Source organism: Falco biarmicus, chromosome 13 (assembly GCF_023638135.1).
Source record: "Falco biarmicus isolate bFalBia1 chromosome 13, bFalBia1.pri, whole genome shotgun sequence".
Classification (NCBI taxonomy): Eukaryota; Metazoa; Chordata; class Aves; order Falconiformes; family Falconidae; genus Falco; species Falco biarmicus.
Genome location: NC_079300.1, coordinates 23052807 through 23071147, shown reverse-complemented (window position 1 = coordinate 23071147; position 18341 = coordinate 23052807). Strand labels below are relative to the sequence as shown.

General features: G+C 38.6%; 1 protein-coding gene across 10 annotated transcripts in view; it reads right to left on the bottom strand.

The window, feature by feature from the left end:
• Nucleotides 1–104: 104 nt before the first annotated feature.
• The window catches only part of NMNAT3 (nicotinamide nucleotide adenylyltransferase 3), a 32709-nt gene continuing 14472 nt past the window's right edge, over nt 105–18341 (bottom strand). For 8 of the 10 annotated variants that reach the window (XM_056358901.1, XM_056358905.1, XM_056358906.1 and 5 more), the window contains 3 exons: nt 11216–11399; nt 5179–5288; nt 105–760 (listed from right to left, as the gene is read on the bottom strand). In XM_056358901.1, coding sequence (XP_056214876.1) covers nt 351–760; nt 5179–5288; nt 11216–11399 — 704 coding nt within the window. In that variant the 3' untranslated portion in view covers nt 105–350. Of the gene's footprint in view, nt 761–5178; nt 5289–11215; nt 11400–12583; nt 13791–16788; nt 16847–18341 lie in introns of those variants that run through there. The other 2 variants (XM_056358909.1, XM_056358908.1) reach the window with 2 other exon arrangements.

Genomic DNA, 18341 nt, shown 5'->3' with positions numbered 1-18341 from the left:
ATGGTTAATTTTATCTTGCTGCTTCATAACAGTAAGGCATCTTCATGCTAAAGCTGTCTGTAGGATTACAAAATTACAATTCAGGAAAGTACTATGCTTGACCCTTAAGTGTTACCAGAGAGTCATATTTATTGTTAAGATCTTATTTCTTTTATTTTCACAAGGAAGCTGTTCTTTATATATTTTAAGCTACACAGCTAAACATCCCAATTTCCAAATACAAAAACATGAAGTTAAAACACCACAGGAATTAATGAAATTTTGGACTGATGTACATGAACAAGAAATAAATTTTGAAAGAACTTTATATGAAAAAATGCCAGGTCTGTCCACTTCACACACTACAGACATCAGTCATTTAGTGGGTTTACTGTTGAGTTACACAACTTAAGAGGCTGAAGCAAGTCACCTTCATTCTTCCGCTCACTCTCTTCCGTGTAGATATTATGCTGTGCAATGTAGGATATAACAGAATCTGGTATAAGATATTTTACACTTAACCCTCTGCACAAGGCATAGCGTATTTGTGTTGCGCTGATTTCATTCTGAATCCACTCTTTCACCAGAAAGATATTGTGCTGAAATTTAGTTAGAAGGTCTGATTCATTAATATGCTGAGCAGGATCAGAGCCAGCACGGCTAATACAGACTAAACCAAACTTTTCCACAATTTCTTTGATGTGTTCTTCCTTCCAGAGATTAGGGGTCTTAAATGTCTGTAGAAAATCAGCCCCACAGAGTAGCTTTAATTCTGGTAGACCTGGAAAGACAAAAGGAAATGAGAGACTTCTACACTTGTTTGGTTTTCTAGGAAGTTTACACTTAAAACTGGGCTTTTAATTCTTAAGTTTTTTGGTTTTGTTTTGGCTTTTTTTTTGGTCTGGTTTGTTTTCTGTGGTTTTTTTTTTTTTGTTGGTTGGGGTTTTTTTGTTTGTTTGGTTGGTTGGTTTGGCTTTGGTGGTTTGTTTTTTTTTAATCATTTACCTTTACTCCGGTTTTCTTTCAAGAAGTTGCAAGCAAAATTTAGTTTGGATTTTATATGTTTGGTCACAATTACTTTATCACCTAGTTCATCATCACTCAGTGTATCAAATATTATCTGTACAATGTTAAAGGAAAATTACTCCTCCACTCAAGCAAGCCAAAAAGGGGAAGAAGCAAATAAAGAAGATAATTATTTTAGCACAAGGACTAGACTTGGTTGAACCAGGCTACTGCACTCCAGTCTGCTCTGCTTGTTTTGCTCAGGTACTGTGGGACCAGCCCCAGCTAGTGTGTCCCTTGCCTGCCACTGTGATGGCTGATGGCTCCCCATCCCTTAGGAAGCAGCTGCCCTACGGCACTCTGGCACACAGGCACAATGTTTGCATGCTGTCACATTAGCCAGAGAACAACAGAATTTCACCTGGGTTTGTTCACCTATATAATCTAAAACATGACGGACTATTTAATCTAACTACGCTTACTGGTAAAATAAGCTAGTTAGTTGACCTACTAAGTTTTATTTAATTTTAGAGAAACTGGAACCAGAAGAGTATTATACAGATAATGTGTCATGTGGCCATGGCATATTTGTTCTAGTACAAAGAGATCTACAGCCAAATTTGCTATCTGAATAATGACCAAGAATTGCTTAAGCCTCCGTACAGAAGTCTTTCCTCAAAGTCTATTCTACAGCACTCATCATTATACCATCTGAGTATTTTACAAACATTGACTAGGTATTTTCACAGCCTTGCATTCATGTGAAATGAAGAAGGAGGATGGGTGTATTGTCTCCATTTTACGTTTATCTGTGGCTGTAAACAGCACATCTACAAGTCTTATACAAACACCTTAAATCAGCAATTCGAAAAATAAGAAACATACCAGTGGTGATGCATGAAAAGCATACCTTCAGTGCCTTAAGATACACTCAGTTTTGCAGAGATTTAGTATGTACTGTTGAGTTAACTACAGCAAGCATTTCTTCTCCTCTTACACCCCTCACTACATACCTTGCAACCCCTACAACAAAGACAGGGTACTGTACTACACTTTCCTGTGCTCTCAATGTGGCATTACTATAGAAGGAGGACTGTATGGTATTCATGTCTGACAATTCACCATAGACTGTCCAGATATTTAAAAATGTAATTCTGTTTTTTTTTAGAGTTTATAATTAGTGCATTTGGTAGGCATGTGAAATTTTTGTAACAGCCCCTTCCCCACAAACGACCCAGTAAATTTTATTTTGATACCTGCATCTGCAAGGTTGCAACCTTTAGATTCAATGCTCTCATCTCTGACACCTGAGCTAGTGCAGAAGTACCTGCAAAAGTTGTCTGTGACCAGGGCTACAAGAGTACGAAGCTCTGAAAGAATGTCCCAGATACTTCTGACAGCTGATGAACAATGAGACATCGAGAACCTGAAGATTCACACAACTCTGGAAATCTGGAAACTTTGTCATGACAAAGCTGATCAGTTCTGCTTCATGCCTTCCAAGCTGTCTTACGCCCATCTATTTCCTCAAGCCATTTCCAATCTTCCTTGTCTTCCCACTCACAGATTCTACTCCTCCTGTCCAGTTCTCTGTCCTCAATTCCATGTTTAGGACTGTTTCCAGTCTCCTGCTTTCCAGAGTCATACCTGGGTTTCATGTCACAGCTTTTTACTTATCAGCAACCTCCACAGTAAACCAGTGCTCTGTCCCAAGCTGTATCAGAGCTAGTATTACACCAGAGCTTTTATAGTGTTGATGGGTTTTCTCTGCATGCACATGCATTGCAGTTCTAGGTTAACAGAAGCTAAATTAATAGATTGTAGGCTTTAAAAAAATATTGTCAATTTTAGAAATATATCTCTGCATATCCCCACATCATCTGTGCCAATGAGAAAAATGTGTCTTTGGCCTTTCAAGGGCACTTTGCTAAATGATGTTCAGCTTCCACTATAGATAATGGCATAAAACCCAAATGGCTGCTGCAGCGCTCCTTTTTTAAGTAAGTACAATAGCCTTTACTTCAGGCCATGGTATGGCTGGATCAGGGAAATTTTTGCTTGGTTTTGATTGGCGTAGCTCAGTTGATGATGGTGGACAAAAATGAATTTCCATTCTTTGAAGTGTTCAGGGAAAAGGAAGAGGGTAAGCTAAAGGAGAAATAACTATCAACACAAAGGAAGTAGCGGGATTTAAGATCTAATTAAGGGAGACTGCTGATAAAGTATGCCAGGGAAAAGCATTCAACAGGTGACAACAAAGTCATTCATGTAAGGCAACTGAGAGACCAGAAGTGCAGGGGATTCAATTAAAAATGAAATGAAGACAATCAACCATCTCTTGTAAGCAGGAGAAGAAATACTGCGTATGAATCTATATTTAGTGAATCAAGGAGGGATGGCAAATCCCTGGACACTGAAAAACAGAGAAGACTAACTCTGTATTCTTGTTTTCATCTTCTTCCTGAATGACTAGCACTAGTAAACAATGCTAAGTTTATTAAAACTACAATCATTTGTTTACACCTGTCCTCAGTAAACCTTTTTATTTGCAATATACATTAAAGTGACCTGATTGTTTCATGTGGAACAAAATCATGAGGTTCAGGACCATGCAAAGACATCTTACAGTTTAGTAGGCACACATTTAGTAGGAAGAAAGTATATTATTGAATTTTGCCACTGCTAAATTCAGCCATCAAGCTGATGTGAAAGCTTCCATTAGGTGACTGAGCTGTTCTAAAAACTTCACAGAAAACCCCAAGTCAACAGAGTTCATTGTTGGGATGGGATTTTTTTTGGGGGTGGGAATGGGGCATGGAGGAGGAATTGGGTCAGTTGCATATCAGAAAGTTTGTGCTAACCAGCATTTATTTATGAGAAAGGGAAAGAAATCTACTTTGCTCTGGAGTTCTCCGTAGCTCTTGATCATTCTCCATTTCCCATGCCATACCATGCTAGTGATCAAAGGAATTGGAAAGAAGTCATTCCACTCCCTCTTGGGTGGGCTGCATGTTTAATATAGCCAAATGTGTATCACTGCCCAGTCAGTCAAAGCACTGAAGGCAGAAAAGGTACGTAACAACAGGATACTAGCCTTTCTCCGTTCTGACTAAAGGATTGTTCTTTGTGGATTGATGCCAGATAGAAATAAATTAAAAAATAATCCAGCCACTGTGTACAAGACAGAGAAACCCATTTCTTGCCCATCCTCCTTCTCACCTAGTTTTTGCCATGCACTTTGTTTCTGACCATAGAGGAATCCTGTGATGATGACTGATGAATTCTAAACTGAGAAACTTTATTGGGAAAGAAAAACTAGTTTTAACATTTTTTTCTTGACCATTTTTACATACTGAAATAACTACAGGAAATAATAGCCAAAATAATTTTTTGTAATGGAAAATTAAAATATTCTTTACTACTTTCACACTATAGTGTGGCAATGTGGAATAATCTGACTTGCCACTTGCTAACAATCATTAACCCCATCAGACACAAGATTCCACTGCAGTCCAAATGCCTTGAGACTTCTTTTTCACTACCACCTACAAAGATACAACTCCTCATCTTTTTTAAACTTTTGTATAACCATGAACAATTTAAATGCATTATTCATGTCCAACAAGTGCTGCAATACTTCAGGAAAAATCTAATGTATCAAAAATTTAGCAGCATCCCAGCAAGTTGTAGGGCTAGGGAATATAATAAAATAGGAAACCCGAAACTGAACAGCATTTGCAGAACCTGCCATACTTCTAATGTCAACAGAAGCTTTTCTGTCCAGAAATGCAGTAAACATCAATGCATCAGCATCACTGGTGTGGTATCCATATACTTCGCCCATACTCTAACAATTACAGTTCTAAATAATCCCTATACTTTTTGGTTTTTATTCATATATTCTATGCTTTGCAAAACCAGCAGGGCCACAACATACATCTCTGACGCAGCTAAAGAGATGCTTATAAAACCAAGATAAAAAAACCAAAACAAGTTTCCTATCTGTTGGAGTTACTGCAAAATAACTGCACCAGAAGTCATGCTGGCATTTGGCATGGCTTGTTTTTGGTAGGCAGCTCCAACTCTCAAAATTTACCAGCTACTGTGTTCAACTTACTCAATTAGTCTAGTCTGGTAAAGCTGTATTGGTTTTAATGCTAAACAAAAGAGTCAGGTTTACAGTTATGAACCAACCTGAGTGCTGGTAAGAAAGGGAATCCTCCGTAGATCTTTCTATGGGCTGTTTGTTTTTCATGAATTCCTTCTTGGACTGGAGCAATCTGAGTGATTCATTGTAATGGTGCCTGCATTTAAAATAAAGGCTTCTGTGTGAGGTAATCCTCTCAGAGATGCACAAAGCGATTACCTGGCACTTTCAGATTCAAGAACACAGTCTGCTTTATGCACTTTGGATTTGAATAAAATTTGTTAAGAATTTAGCATATTCATTCTACCATGAGATTAGTATCAATGCAGTTAACATTACGCAGAATTCACAAACAATCTCCATAATGGCATTCTGGTTTTTAATTCCTTTTTGAAATTCTACCGTTACAGCAATTTTGGTAGCAACATTACATTTAAAACATTGTGGAGGTTTTTGCTTTAAACAGGATTAAATCACACTTTAATCACTAGATTGAATTCCTTGATTAAATACAACCCCTCATGATGATGTTTCTATAATGTGTGCTATTTTCAGGAGACATTCTTGTTCTCTCTCATCCTCTCCTCCATAAAAACATTCCCTGAGTTCACACCATGTGGTTTTCCCTTTCATTTTAATTAAAAGAATCATAATCCTGAGAAACCCAGAATATACAATTCTTGTAAAACTTCTGACATCTGCTATGCTTCTAATTTCAGCGAGTTCAGATCCATGAAGGCAGGCAAGGACCCTTTCGACAGTTTTTCCACGTTTCTATTACTTTTATTCTTTTGCTGTTCCTCGTCACTGGTGCCTCACTGCAGTACTGGTACTATTATGTCATGGTAGTGACCCTTTCCTTGATCATGAGAGCAAGTGCTAATCTTGGATCCAAACACCTGAACTCCTTTCCTTTCAAATCAGCATGGCCTTGCCTGTTTGGAATAGTACTGAACTTGCACCATCCTGGGCTGTGCTTAGGCACTGCTCATACGAGCAGGAGCCAAAACCATTTCAGGAAACAAGCTTGCGGTTGAACAGGACAGGCAGACACAGGCTCAAGCCAGTGTCCCATCTCTGTCTAGTACATATATAGCCAAAGTGAGCATCAGGTCTTATATAACTGTATCAAAGCAAAGATTATGAGTTACAAGGTACAGTCTGAATTCAGTGCATGTACAAAGCCATAGGTAACCCTTTGTATGTCTGGCCTAAGGAATGAATTTACAGTTTAGTGATTTAAATGTACACTCCAAATCATGCAAATACTTCTAGTCACAGCAATAAGGTGCATCAGTGTCAGGAATCCACACCTAGACAGGCTGCATAACAATCTCCAGTAATTTTTGATGCTCAGCCACTGGCTAAAGAAACTGCAGAGACAAGAGGTGAGGAACATACAGTAGTAGAGTGTAAGTAGCAGTAACTTGGCCTGTACTTTCCTACATTTCTATTTTTAATCCTGCCTTGTTGTAAACAGGCTGATGCTATGCATAGTCAAGCACACTATCTTTGTACGATAGGCTGAAATTCTTAGGCCGTGACTCAAAAATAAGAACTCTTGGCAAAGAGCTCGCTGCAGGACTAATGTTACAAGCTCTGCAAAATCTTAACTGCCAAAAGGTCTGTTCAGCATGTGTTTCAAGTGCTGGGGCAGGGAGGCTTAAATTATTTTAAAGGTATACCAACTGTCAGTTTAGCAAGCGTTTTCCGAACAGTGCATGAAGCTTTGAATAACTATATAATTAAATCACAAGTACAATCTAATGAAAGTTGGGTAAGATACATCTTTGCCAACTCTAAATTAATTCATAGCATATCCACACCACAATCAAATCTACATTACAGGACAAATTAATATAGTTCTTTGGTTTCTGACAGTACTGTTTTCTTGTCTAGGAAGAATTTTCACAAACAACATGGGAAATAGCTCTATCATGCTCCCTCCTCCTCTCTAAAAAAAGCCTTGAGATAGTCTCCAAAATTTCCATTCTCACTAAACGTAACAGGCAACTAATAGCATTGTCACAAGTGAGGTATGACCTTTGCTCCTTAAAATTCTTTTATGTCATAACTATTTGGGACCCTCTGCAAAATCCACTGATTCTGATGAAATATGACATTTTCACCGCGCTTAGGTAAAACAAGTCCTGTAGGAAAAGGCCACTCATGTCTCAGGACACAATGTTCTACTGCAGCTAAGCATACAATTCAAAATACTGATAAGAAGAGACATTTAGGTACAATAATGTTTTTTGCCTTTGCCTTGCAATAGCAAAATCTCTTTCTATTGGTGCTAAAGTTCCCACCTGAGGGAGATTATAGTGAAGGCAGCAATTGGTTCTCGGTTCCTTGACCAGGGAAGAATCTCTAGATTAACCTTCAACACCTATGAAGAAGCACAACTTCACTATAAACCATTGCCTGTTTATACTTGGTAAGGTTCTAGCCTTAAAGCTGCCTCTTTTTTTTTAATATCAATGTATGACAGTTAAAATAAAATACAAAGCCAAAACACCTACGTGTACTGTTTCATCAGGATGCTACTTCCCACATCCAAGGGACAGGGTTCAACATCAGATTATGGCACTGGTCCAGCTCATTAATACAGGTTATCATTTAGGAAAAAAATTATTTAAGCTCATTTCTCTCCTTAACAGGCATACATTTTAACATTTTGTGAATTTATTTATGAAACTAGAGGTTCACTTTCATAGAATCATACAATCAATTAGGCTGGAAAAGATTTCTGAGATCATCAAGTCCAACCATTAATCCAGGACTGCCAAATCTACCAATAAGCCATGTCACTAAGCACCACATCTATGTGTTTTTTAAATGCCTCCAGAGATGGTGATTCCACCACTTCCCTGGGCAGCCTGTTCCAATTCTTCACCACCCTTTCAGGGAAAATTTTTTCCTAATATCTGATCTAAACCTCCACTGGCACAACTTGAGGCTGTTTCCTCTTGTCCTGCCACTTGTTACCTGGGAGAAGAGACTGATCCCCATCTGCCTGCAGCCCCTGTCAGGCAGCTGTAGGGAGCGATAAGGTGTCCCCTGAGTCTCCTTTTCTCCAGGCTGAACAGCCCCAGTTCCCTCAGCTGCTCCTCATAAGACTTGTTCTCTAGACCCTTCACCAGCTCCTTTGCCATTCTCAACATGCTCCAGCACCTCCATGTCCCTCTTGAAGTGAGTGGCCCAAAATTGAACCCAGGATTTGAGATGTGACCTCACCCGTGCCAAGTATGGGGGGAACATCACTGCCCTGGTCCTGCCGGCCACACTGTTTTGGATCAAGCCAGGACACTGTTGGCTGCCTTGGTCACATGAGCACACTGCCTGCTTGTGTTCAGCTGGCCATCAGACAGCACCCCCAGGCCCTTTTCCGTCAGGTGGCTTTCCAGTTGCTCTTTCCCCAGCCTGTAGCATTGCCTGGGGTTGCTGTGACCCAGGTGCAGGACCTGGCACTGAGCCTCGTTAATCTGTACAATTGGCCTTCCTTGGTCCAGCCCGTCCAGATCCCTCTGCAGAGCCTTCCTACCCTCAAGCATATCAACACTCCCCCCAACTTGGTGTCATCTGCAAACTTCCTGACGGTGCACTCAATCCCTTTGTCCAGATCATCAATAAAGGTATTAAACAGGACAGGCCCCAGTGCTGAGCCTGGGGAACCCCCCCATGTGCCCGGTGCCGGTGGGATGTGACTCCATTCCCCACCGCTCCCTGGCCCGGCCGCCCCCCAGCTCCTGACCCCGCGCAGAGCCCCCCCGGTCCGGCCGGGAGCAGCCGGTGGCTGCAGGAGATGCTGTGGGGACGGTGCCTAAGGCTTCGCTCCAGCCCGGGCAGCCACCACCCGCAGCCTGTCCCTCACCCGTCAGGGGGGTCACCTTGTCCCACAAGGAGATCAGGGCAGCCAGGCAGGCCCTGCCTGCCATAACCCCGCGCTGGCCGGGCCTGACCCCCCGGCTGTCCTGCACGTGCTGGGTGATGGTGCTCAGCACCGTCTGCTCCGGCACCTTCCCCGGCACCCAGGGCAGGCTGGCAGGCCCGTAGTGTCGCGGATCCTCCTTCTGGCCCTTCTTGTAGATGTATGTCACACTGGCTGACCTCCAGTCTTCTGGGACATCCCCAGTTAGCTGGGACTGTTGATAAATGATGGAAAGTGGCTTGGTGAGCTCCTCCGCTAGCTCCCTCAGTACCCTCACATGGATCCCATCTGGCCCCATAGACTTGTGCATGTCCAAGTGGAGCAGCAGGTCACTGACTGTTTCCTCCTGGACTGTGGGGACTACATTCTGCTCCTCATCCCTGTCTTCCAGCTCAGGAGGCTGAGTACCCAGAGGGAAGCTGGTCTTGCTATTAAAGACTGAGGCAAAGAAAACATTAAGTACCTCAGCCTTTTCCTCATCCTTTCTGGCAATGTTCCCTGTCACATCTAATAAAGGATGAAGATTATCCTTAGCCCTCCTTTTGTTTCTAATGTATTTGTGTAAACTTTCTAGGCAGACAGGAAGTTTGGCTGTCTGTACGACATTGATACTACTTTCTCTGAGCAGAAAATTATACATACAGGTTTTATTTACTATACCTCTTATCCTAAAGGACTCTGAGGTGGATTTACAGTTTACAAACCAAAAAATAGTACTTCAGTTGAGGCTGTGCCTTTGTAAATAGGATCACCTGATCCTTAAGTTTGTAGCTGCTTCTCTGGAGGAAAATAGTTTTACAAAACTGAAGTTTAGGAGAAAAATTCCATACCCAACGAATACTGCAGGACAGACCTTTTGGTGATTTCTCACACTGGAATATACAATTGTGATTAGAGAAAGGAACAGAAAGGTTTTCTGCAAAGACAGGGTAGCGTTGCCTAGTCTTCCTTCTGCTCTGATCCTATTCTACTGGCTGGCTGGAAGGCACAGAATAAGCAACTGGATATCTGTGTTCAGTCAGTGAAGCAAACAGAAGCAGAACTGAAAAGGCTCCACTAATTGTCTGGTAAGTATGTAGGGTATTTTGATGTATGTTTTTGTAAAATAACCGGTCTGGTTTTTAACTGCTTTCATAAAGACCACAAGAGCTTTCTGGGCAGTTGTTGGAAGGCACATTTTAGAGCCTTAAGCTACATGTACAACTGTTCTGAGTGAGAGAGTAACCTAGAAAATGTGGATAGAAATGAAGAATCATTGATAGTTCTTATAGCACACTTGCTTTCTTGAAAGACATAAATGAACTCTTTCACTTCAACAGTATCTGTTGAATGCTGTAGCATCTATGTTTCCAAAAGAGTGGCTAGCACAAGAAGTTTGTGTTTTCATACCTCGCCTGCATTTATTACCAAGACCAATCATATGGGAAAAAGGTACGTTTCAAAGTCCTTACATCAAGTTAACAGGTTTGGGACAAACTCTTTAATTTTATCTTCCAGCACAAAACCACAGCCAACTCAGTAATTTTGAAGAAAACATCAGCAGTTATGGGCTTGCATTTAACTTGCCATTATAGTTAATATGAAAACTTTTCAAGGATGTGTGACTAGATAAACCTGCAGGCATAATAATGCCAACATAGCTAATCTGAAATAGGAATGCTCCTGAAGAATAGGTTTGTTTGTAAACTCTCTTACTTTCTGACTAAGATACCTATATTACAGGCTTAGAGGCTTATACCCAAGAGAAATAACATGACAGCCAAGAACTTTTCTGCAGAACTCTTTCAGCAACTATAATTTTGCAAGACCCTTTCTTGGCAGAGGCTTTCCAACACGCATCTAACTACCTAAATGGCGAAAGTGCAGTACTGTACAGTATTGCATAGGCATGAGGAAAACATATCTGCTTTGCACTCGGAAAGGAAAGACTCCAGATGGGGAATACTGACTACACAACCTTTCTGAAGGAAAGTGATGTGAATTTTCATTGCTCACAGATATAATACTTTATCTCATAGCAGATGATGCCATAAACAGACATGTTCTGCTTTGCTCGGGGGTTTTAACAGGAGCAACTTCTGTGCATTGATCTGGTAGACAGATTTCTGGCAATCAGTAGCTTCATAAAGAAAAGGGGAGAAAAAAGTAATTACCTTAATACTTTTACTGTCTCTGTCCATGTCTCCTGCTCACTCTCCCATGGATCAACTCGAATCCAATCAGACGTCTCCAGTGCTAGTTTAGCCATTGCTATCCGGTGCCTTGCCGAAACCAAGCCTTTCTTTCCGTAGCTGTCATTAACAGGAGACATAATACCTTCAATCACCTGATACCTTCCTTTTGAAAAAAAGAAAAGAAAAAAGGAAAAATACGTCATTTTCACAGAATCTTGAAATTTTAGGGTGGATGGGACCTTGTGAGTTCATCTAGTCCAACCTCTTCAAAACACAGTTAACATCAAAGTTATAACAGGCTATGAACAACTTCATTTAGGTATTATTTTTAATACAGAAACAGCAATTACAAAAATTAAAAAGCAGCCTTGCTCCTCTGTGAACTGCTCACAATTACTATCAATGTTTATTGTTTTAGATGATTGAAAAAGGACAGCTGGATGAACATACCATTTTCAAGCAAGTAGAGAAGTTTACAATTTATGATGCAAACCATCAAAATTGCTAGATATAACTAAGTTTTATATTCCAGTAAGTGCAGCTGTTATATAGCCAGAGCAATGCATGACTTAACTGACCACTGCTTTGTTCTTAAGCATCTGATGCTTGTTATTTATCAAAATCATTGTGCCTTTTCATTGTGTTAAAGCCAAAATTACAGCATATTAATTACAGCATATAAATTACAGCAGCTGTGATTAATATGATTCAGACAAATCAGAAGATTCAAGAACAAAGATGGGGCTAATGAAATCTCAAGTTAGACTTATAGCACTATGGTCCAAACACCAGCTTAAAAGCTATTAAAGACCCTTTCTATCTGGCTGATGATGTTGATTAAATTTGAAAAAATGCCCATATTTTTCTACTCCTGTAACATAATGTAATCATTAACACAAGCTTTTTTATGTTAGACTTTGCAGTTGTGGCCTAAATTCAGGGAACAGAACTGTAGCTCTCATTTTAAGAAATCAACAGGGAAATAGAGCACTGATATGGGCCACACACCTCCAGTAACAGAAAGGGGAGAAAGGGTGTTTCAAATAAACAGAAATGAAACAAAAATGATTTCTAATGTAACAAGCATTTTAAATAACTACACCAAATATGATACTGAAGGGGGAAAAATCCTCTTTCTTTTTTCCTAATTCAGTTGTTTCAACAAAGAAACTTAAATGCAGCAAGTTCCTTCTGTTGCTTTGTAATGGAAATGATACACCTGGACTCATAATTTCTGATACTGGCACATGACAATTTAATATTCTAAAATGACAATTTAGTAACTTCATATTTGTTTTGATATAATAGGGTAAAATTTTCAAAAGAACTTAAGTGAGTTTGACTTACAAAATAGCATTAAGATTCAGCGAGATTTACAGGCCTGTCTCCTGTTGAAAGGTCAGTCCAAACTATCCTCTGTTTTAAAACATCCTCATTATAAGCAAAATGATGAACAGACCAAGATAAAATTTTCCAGAAGCATGCAAATATGTGTATATTATTAAGCCCGTCTCTTGATCTGAAATTGGAAATAATTTCACTTGACTTACAAACAACAATTATTTTCTGGTACTTTGATAAAATACAATGCTATAACACATTCTCATTTAAAGGGAAAGACATTACAGTCTGAACTCATTAATGTTACCCTTATTACAAGGTTTGTCCTCACACAATAATTTTATTTTCCAAATTTCAGTTCCTTTCTTTTCAGTTTCTAGATATAAATTGTTCCCTTATATTTTAAATGAAAACATTAAATGTAAAAATTAAAATCGTATGAAATCACGCTAGCCAAGAATGACTGCAACTCTGCCGTATTCTTGCGATTTGTAAAGATTTCAGTCTAGAGTCTGGCCTAGAACCACATAAATTGGATTATATCGATAAGAGCTTCTGAGGCCATATCAGCTTGTTCCAAAGCAGAAATAAAACCAACTGGAAGAGAAAAATCAAGGTTGCTAACACTTAAGGTACCTAAAATCACATACAATAACCAAGATGACTCACAACAACTGAGTAACCCAGCACTATGCAAACATGATGTACATGAGAGCTTTCCACCTAAAAATGCAAGCTTTAGTACTCAAAATATAGAACAGTTTATTACTGGCTCTAAATAACTTCTGTCCTCTACAGTAACTTAAAAGTTCACCTATTCAAATATGCTTCTTAACTCTGGCAGGCATGCAAACAGGAAATAATTAAATTCTGCCACCTTGTTTTTTTTTTTAAATTTCCACCGCAATTCTCTTCTCTGTCCCATAAATTATTACAGGTAGTTTCAAACCCTCCCTGGTCCAGAATTAACTTCAAATTCTATTTCTTTGGAATGCTATTTGTTTTCATCATGAAGTATTTATTATTGCTTGTCCCAAGTATGTATAAAATCCTCCAGGCTCTTAAGTGGCATTGCTTTTCAAAACAATCCTATCAAAAACAGCAAAAAATTTCCTCTTGCTATGAATTTATATTCTCTAAGAACTGCTTAGGATAAATGTTTAGAAAACTAAGAATAAAAAAATAATGAAACAAAAAATTTTCCTCAAACATGTTGAAACAGTATTATAAAGGAAAACAGATATTTATTCTTCTGTAATAAAGGTCACTGTAAATTGTCACAAACACTAACACAAACTGTAATGCTGAATTAGGTTATTAATACTACAGCAAATTTATCAAATGCTAGTTTCATATAAAATTCTATGTGTAGTTTGGTGGGGCTTTTAAAGATTAATTTCTCCTAGTAATAATGTCTGGGATTTACTACTAGAAACTATACAAAAAGTAAATAATAAAAGGAAATAATCACTATAAAAAAACCAAACGAAAGAAATACTTCCATACATTTAACTCTTGCCCACTACACATCTTCCTCTCAGTGTCATAGGAAAATCCACAACAGACTGGGAAGCTCTGCAGCTTTATGGTGTTAACCTGCCCAGCGGGCAGGAATGACCCCATTGCTGTTCTGCCACCTCCAGAGCAGGCTGCAATAGGACTTTGCTGCTTTATTTCCCTCCTTTTCCATGATACTGTTAAGTAAGTACTATGAAATAGTACTCTTTTAGCATAAACAAAGTTTTTAGAAACTTTATTCCCTGCTGAACAGTGCCTACAAAATGTAAGCCTCTTTTGCATTTCTATGACAACTGAGAATTAGGCACATCTGTTTATGCAGCCTGGTTCTTTATAACAAAGTAACTACCCCAAGTAGTATCTCTTCTAGGTAAGAGTTTAGATTTACAGCACATCACTATAAACAGCCAGTACCAATGTACATTAGCCATAAGTAATGACAGTAGCAAAAGTTGCGTGTTTCATGCTTTTATGGTTACATATAACTGAAAACAGCAGATAAGCCAACACACTTACTTTAAGGTAGTTTGGTACCTTCCTGTTAAAACTCCAACGCTTTAAAAGTTTCACTGATACAGGCTTACATAAAAATATTACAGACAAATGCCAATCTCATCTCAAGGTTAGAATGAAACTCCTTGCCATTCAGTATTCAGCTCTGCTAACTTACATTTATGACAGAAAAAAACCCCAGAGTTAAGACTTGCTGGTAGCTTCTATGATATCAATTGTGACACCAACTCAAATATGCAATTTTTCCCTTTCTGCAGATATGGACATTAGTTTACAGACCATATAATGCTCATGCACAGGGGAAAAAAAAAAACCCTAACCAGAAAAACCCTGAAAAGCCAATACCCCCTCTCAAACCCACACCTAAACAGCAAAAAAACTGAAAAATCACCAAACCAAAAAACACTAAACATAAAAAAACCCAAACAACCAAACCCCAAACCACCCTGAAGCCCAAACACCAAAGAAAAAACCAACCTCAAACACTGCAACACCCCCACTGAAAATGAAACATGAAAAAGAAACAAACCCCACTGAAAACCAACCACCAAAAAACCTCTCCACAACCCAATAAACTTTAATCAAGATGACAGTTTTTAACTCATGGCCTGTGTAAGGTTTCTGTCCCATGAATCCAAAGTTTATTAGCATAAGCCAAAGAAAATTCCCTGGGCTTCATGTTTGGGTTTTCTTTTGGAGACTGCCTCAATTTCCTTATCAGCACTGGACAAGGGATTAACTTCTATAAATTAGTGCATTCATGTGAACAATTGCCAGACACAGGATTGCAAATTTTTGGTTTGGATTTTGGAGGGTTTGTCCAGGAATAAGCATTTTCTCTGCTTTATTAAGCCTGGTCTAAGAGCATAAAGTTTCCTACACTTCTAAAATATAACAAAGTGAGTCTGATGAACAGTTTAAATTTTACTGCATAGTACATACATGACATACATAAATAACAAAAATCACTTTGGTTGTTGAGGAGTCAAGTCCTCCTTCATGAGTAGTGTCAGCTATTTCAAAATGTAAAACAATTTAAAACTTGCTATCAGAAGTGAACAATGTTGGAAAATAGTTACAATACAACCTCATGTTCAATCATCTAAGATGCAATAAGAGCTTACACTAATTCATTTTTCATTTATTCACTGAAACAACCACTGGCACACTTGCTTTTATGAATATGGTTAGTTAACTGGATTATTTAATTTCTTTTATCAGCCTTCTGTGTGTGAGAATACACACATTAAAATCACATGGTAATAGTAATGGTTTCCATTGAACCCACAAGAAATCAACAGTTATCCTCCCAGAAACCTCAGCCTATTAATACTAGGGTAACTAATAGAACAATTTTTCATTGTTCCATTTAAACAAAAATGTTAATTTGATTTATAGGTTGTAATACACTGGGGTGGAGGGAGCAGTATCTAAATCTTTGTTTAGATTAAATATCAAAATACCAGCCCATGCTTACCCTCCCATGACATGCATGTAGAGACTGCCAAGCATGAAAAAGGAAAATAAAATAGGCAAGACTTTTTTACTTCATCTTCAGTCACCTTCCATGAAGGGAATTCAACAGAAGGAAAATCAAAGGGGTAAACAATTCAGCAATCATTGGATTGAAAGTCAACATAAACAACAAATACATCAGAGCAGTAATGGACAACCTTTTAGGATAGCTCTCCATACGATGGATGACTTTACGTTCACCACTTCAGAGTGCTTGAAAGATGCATACACTGAACTAGATGAGGTGTGCAAAAATCGTGGTGACAGATGCCACCAGGTGACATATGAGTACCCAGACAAACATAAATCATATCCACCTGGTTGAGTGAACTACAGGGCCTGAAGATGGCGATTTACCTCTGTAGTCAGACAGCCACTCAAATACATTGTGACTTCAGGAATTCCTCCAACAGCTGAGTTGCTGAGCCTGCACAACAATCAGTCCTCAAAAATTGCTGAATGATCTCCACACATCACATCTATAATAAACATTTTGTATCAGGACCCCAAAATACAACTTCACTTCTACCAGCTTTAGACAAAAAAAAAAAGGAAAGGCAGTATCCTGACAGCTCTGACAATGAGCCTTTCCTCCAGAAAGGAAGGGTAAAACCACCACCTTGAGAGTAACAATGTGAATAATAAAGTATTGTAGTTCTACTCACAGGACACCTTATTCTGAAATGCTCTCATCCAAGATGACTTTTGCCATGTAACATGACTGGGAAGCAATGATTCTCTTCAGAGATGCTGCAAAACAGATGACTAGGATTCCAAAGTCAAACACAAAGCATAATCGAAAATACCACTGCAAGCAGGGGACACCCACCCTTTATTCTGCTGGGTTTTAGTGTAAGACAATAAAACTTGTGGAACAGAAAGATGCCTATACTTCTTGACTTAGAAAAGAAGACCTTAAATTTAGAAAATGGTTAGGACCTAAACTATTTGTATTGATAACAGTATTCAGAAAATTGAGTTTTATGGAACAGAAGTGTTTCCTTTAGGGATATGGTATGTCTTGAAATGTCTTAACATTTATGCTTTTGCTGCTTTGATTTTCACCTTTGCAAAATGCACTCTATAGATTTAATTCTTTCTGGATGCTAAGCCACACACGCATCCCTCTTCCTGCATCTTTCAAGGGTAAAGCCTAACACAATTAACCAAGTGCTGCTCTATTTAAGCAAGCACTGCTGTAAATCTTGTAGTGAAAAAAACAAAAAAATCAAAGATTTGTTTCTTTTTCATTTTTTAAGTTCAGTTAATTTTAGCTAATGTCTGTCAAAATTTACTGTATATACAGTAACTACTGCTGATCTGATCCTATTCCAATCATGTATCTGTATTACTATACACACTATCAAAACAGTAGGATTAAACTGGGTTTTCTTTGTGTTTTTTTTTTCTTTTCTTTCAAATTCCACTTATCAGAATTGTTTCACGAAATCAAACTGAAGTCTGCATTTATGCTGATTTGCTGCTGTTCCAATCTGTTCTTTTCCCTTTATTGAAATTATCAGTCTATTTTAATCAGATGCAGCTCCTGAACAACATAAACTTCCAAATTTCCAAGGCTGGTTAGTGACTAGTTATTTCTTCTTGGACTTCTTAGCTCTTCTGTCCAGTGCTGCATCTGACACAACCCACTGATTGTGTCGACATTTTTCCTAAGTTTTCATAAGATAGTTACTCATTGTCCTTCACCTCCTCCTCGCATTCGTCTTGTCACAGACAGAAACAGCTTATCTTTCATAACCCCCTCCTTTGTCCTCTATCCCTTTTGGTCCTATCTGGAAACTTGGTGATCTAAGTATCCTCTACTGGCAATATCTGGGAAACAAGATTTTAAACATCTTACATAGATTGATTCTAGTACTATTTCTTTTGCCTTTGTGGTCAAATGAGAAATACAGTCAAAGAGAAATAAAAGCATCTGACATTAGGTTTTAACAGACTGGAAAGGCATTTGCCACAGCTAGTACAAGTTTCAAGAAACAATTTTAAAAAAAGGGATCGAATCTGAGAAAATCCTAGCTATACATGAGGATGTGTAAAGAGTCAAATTCACATGAGTAGAGACAAAATCCAGATAAAGAGAATCATTAGAGTTATTCAGTCACATGTAGACTGATATTAACAGGAAAAGGATGAATTACTTGATGTGTGGCAATGAAACTGCTTAAAGTATCAGAAACTCAATATAATTCCCTATTTA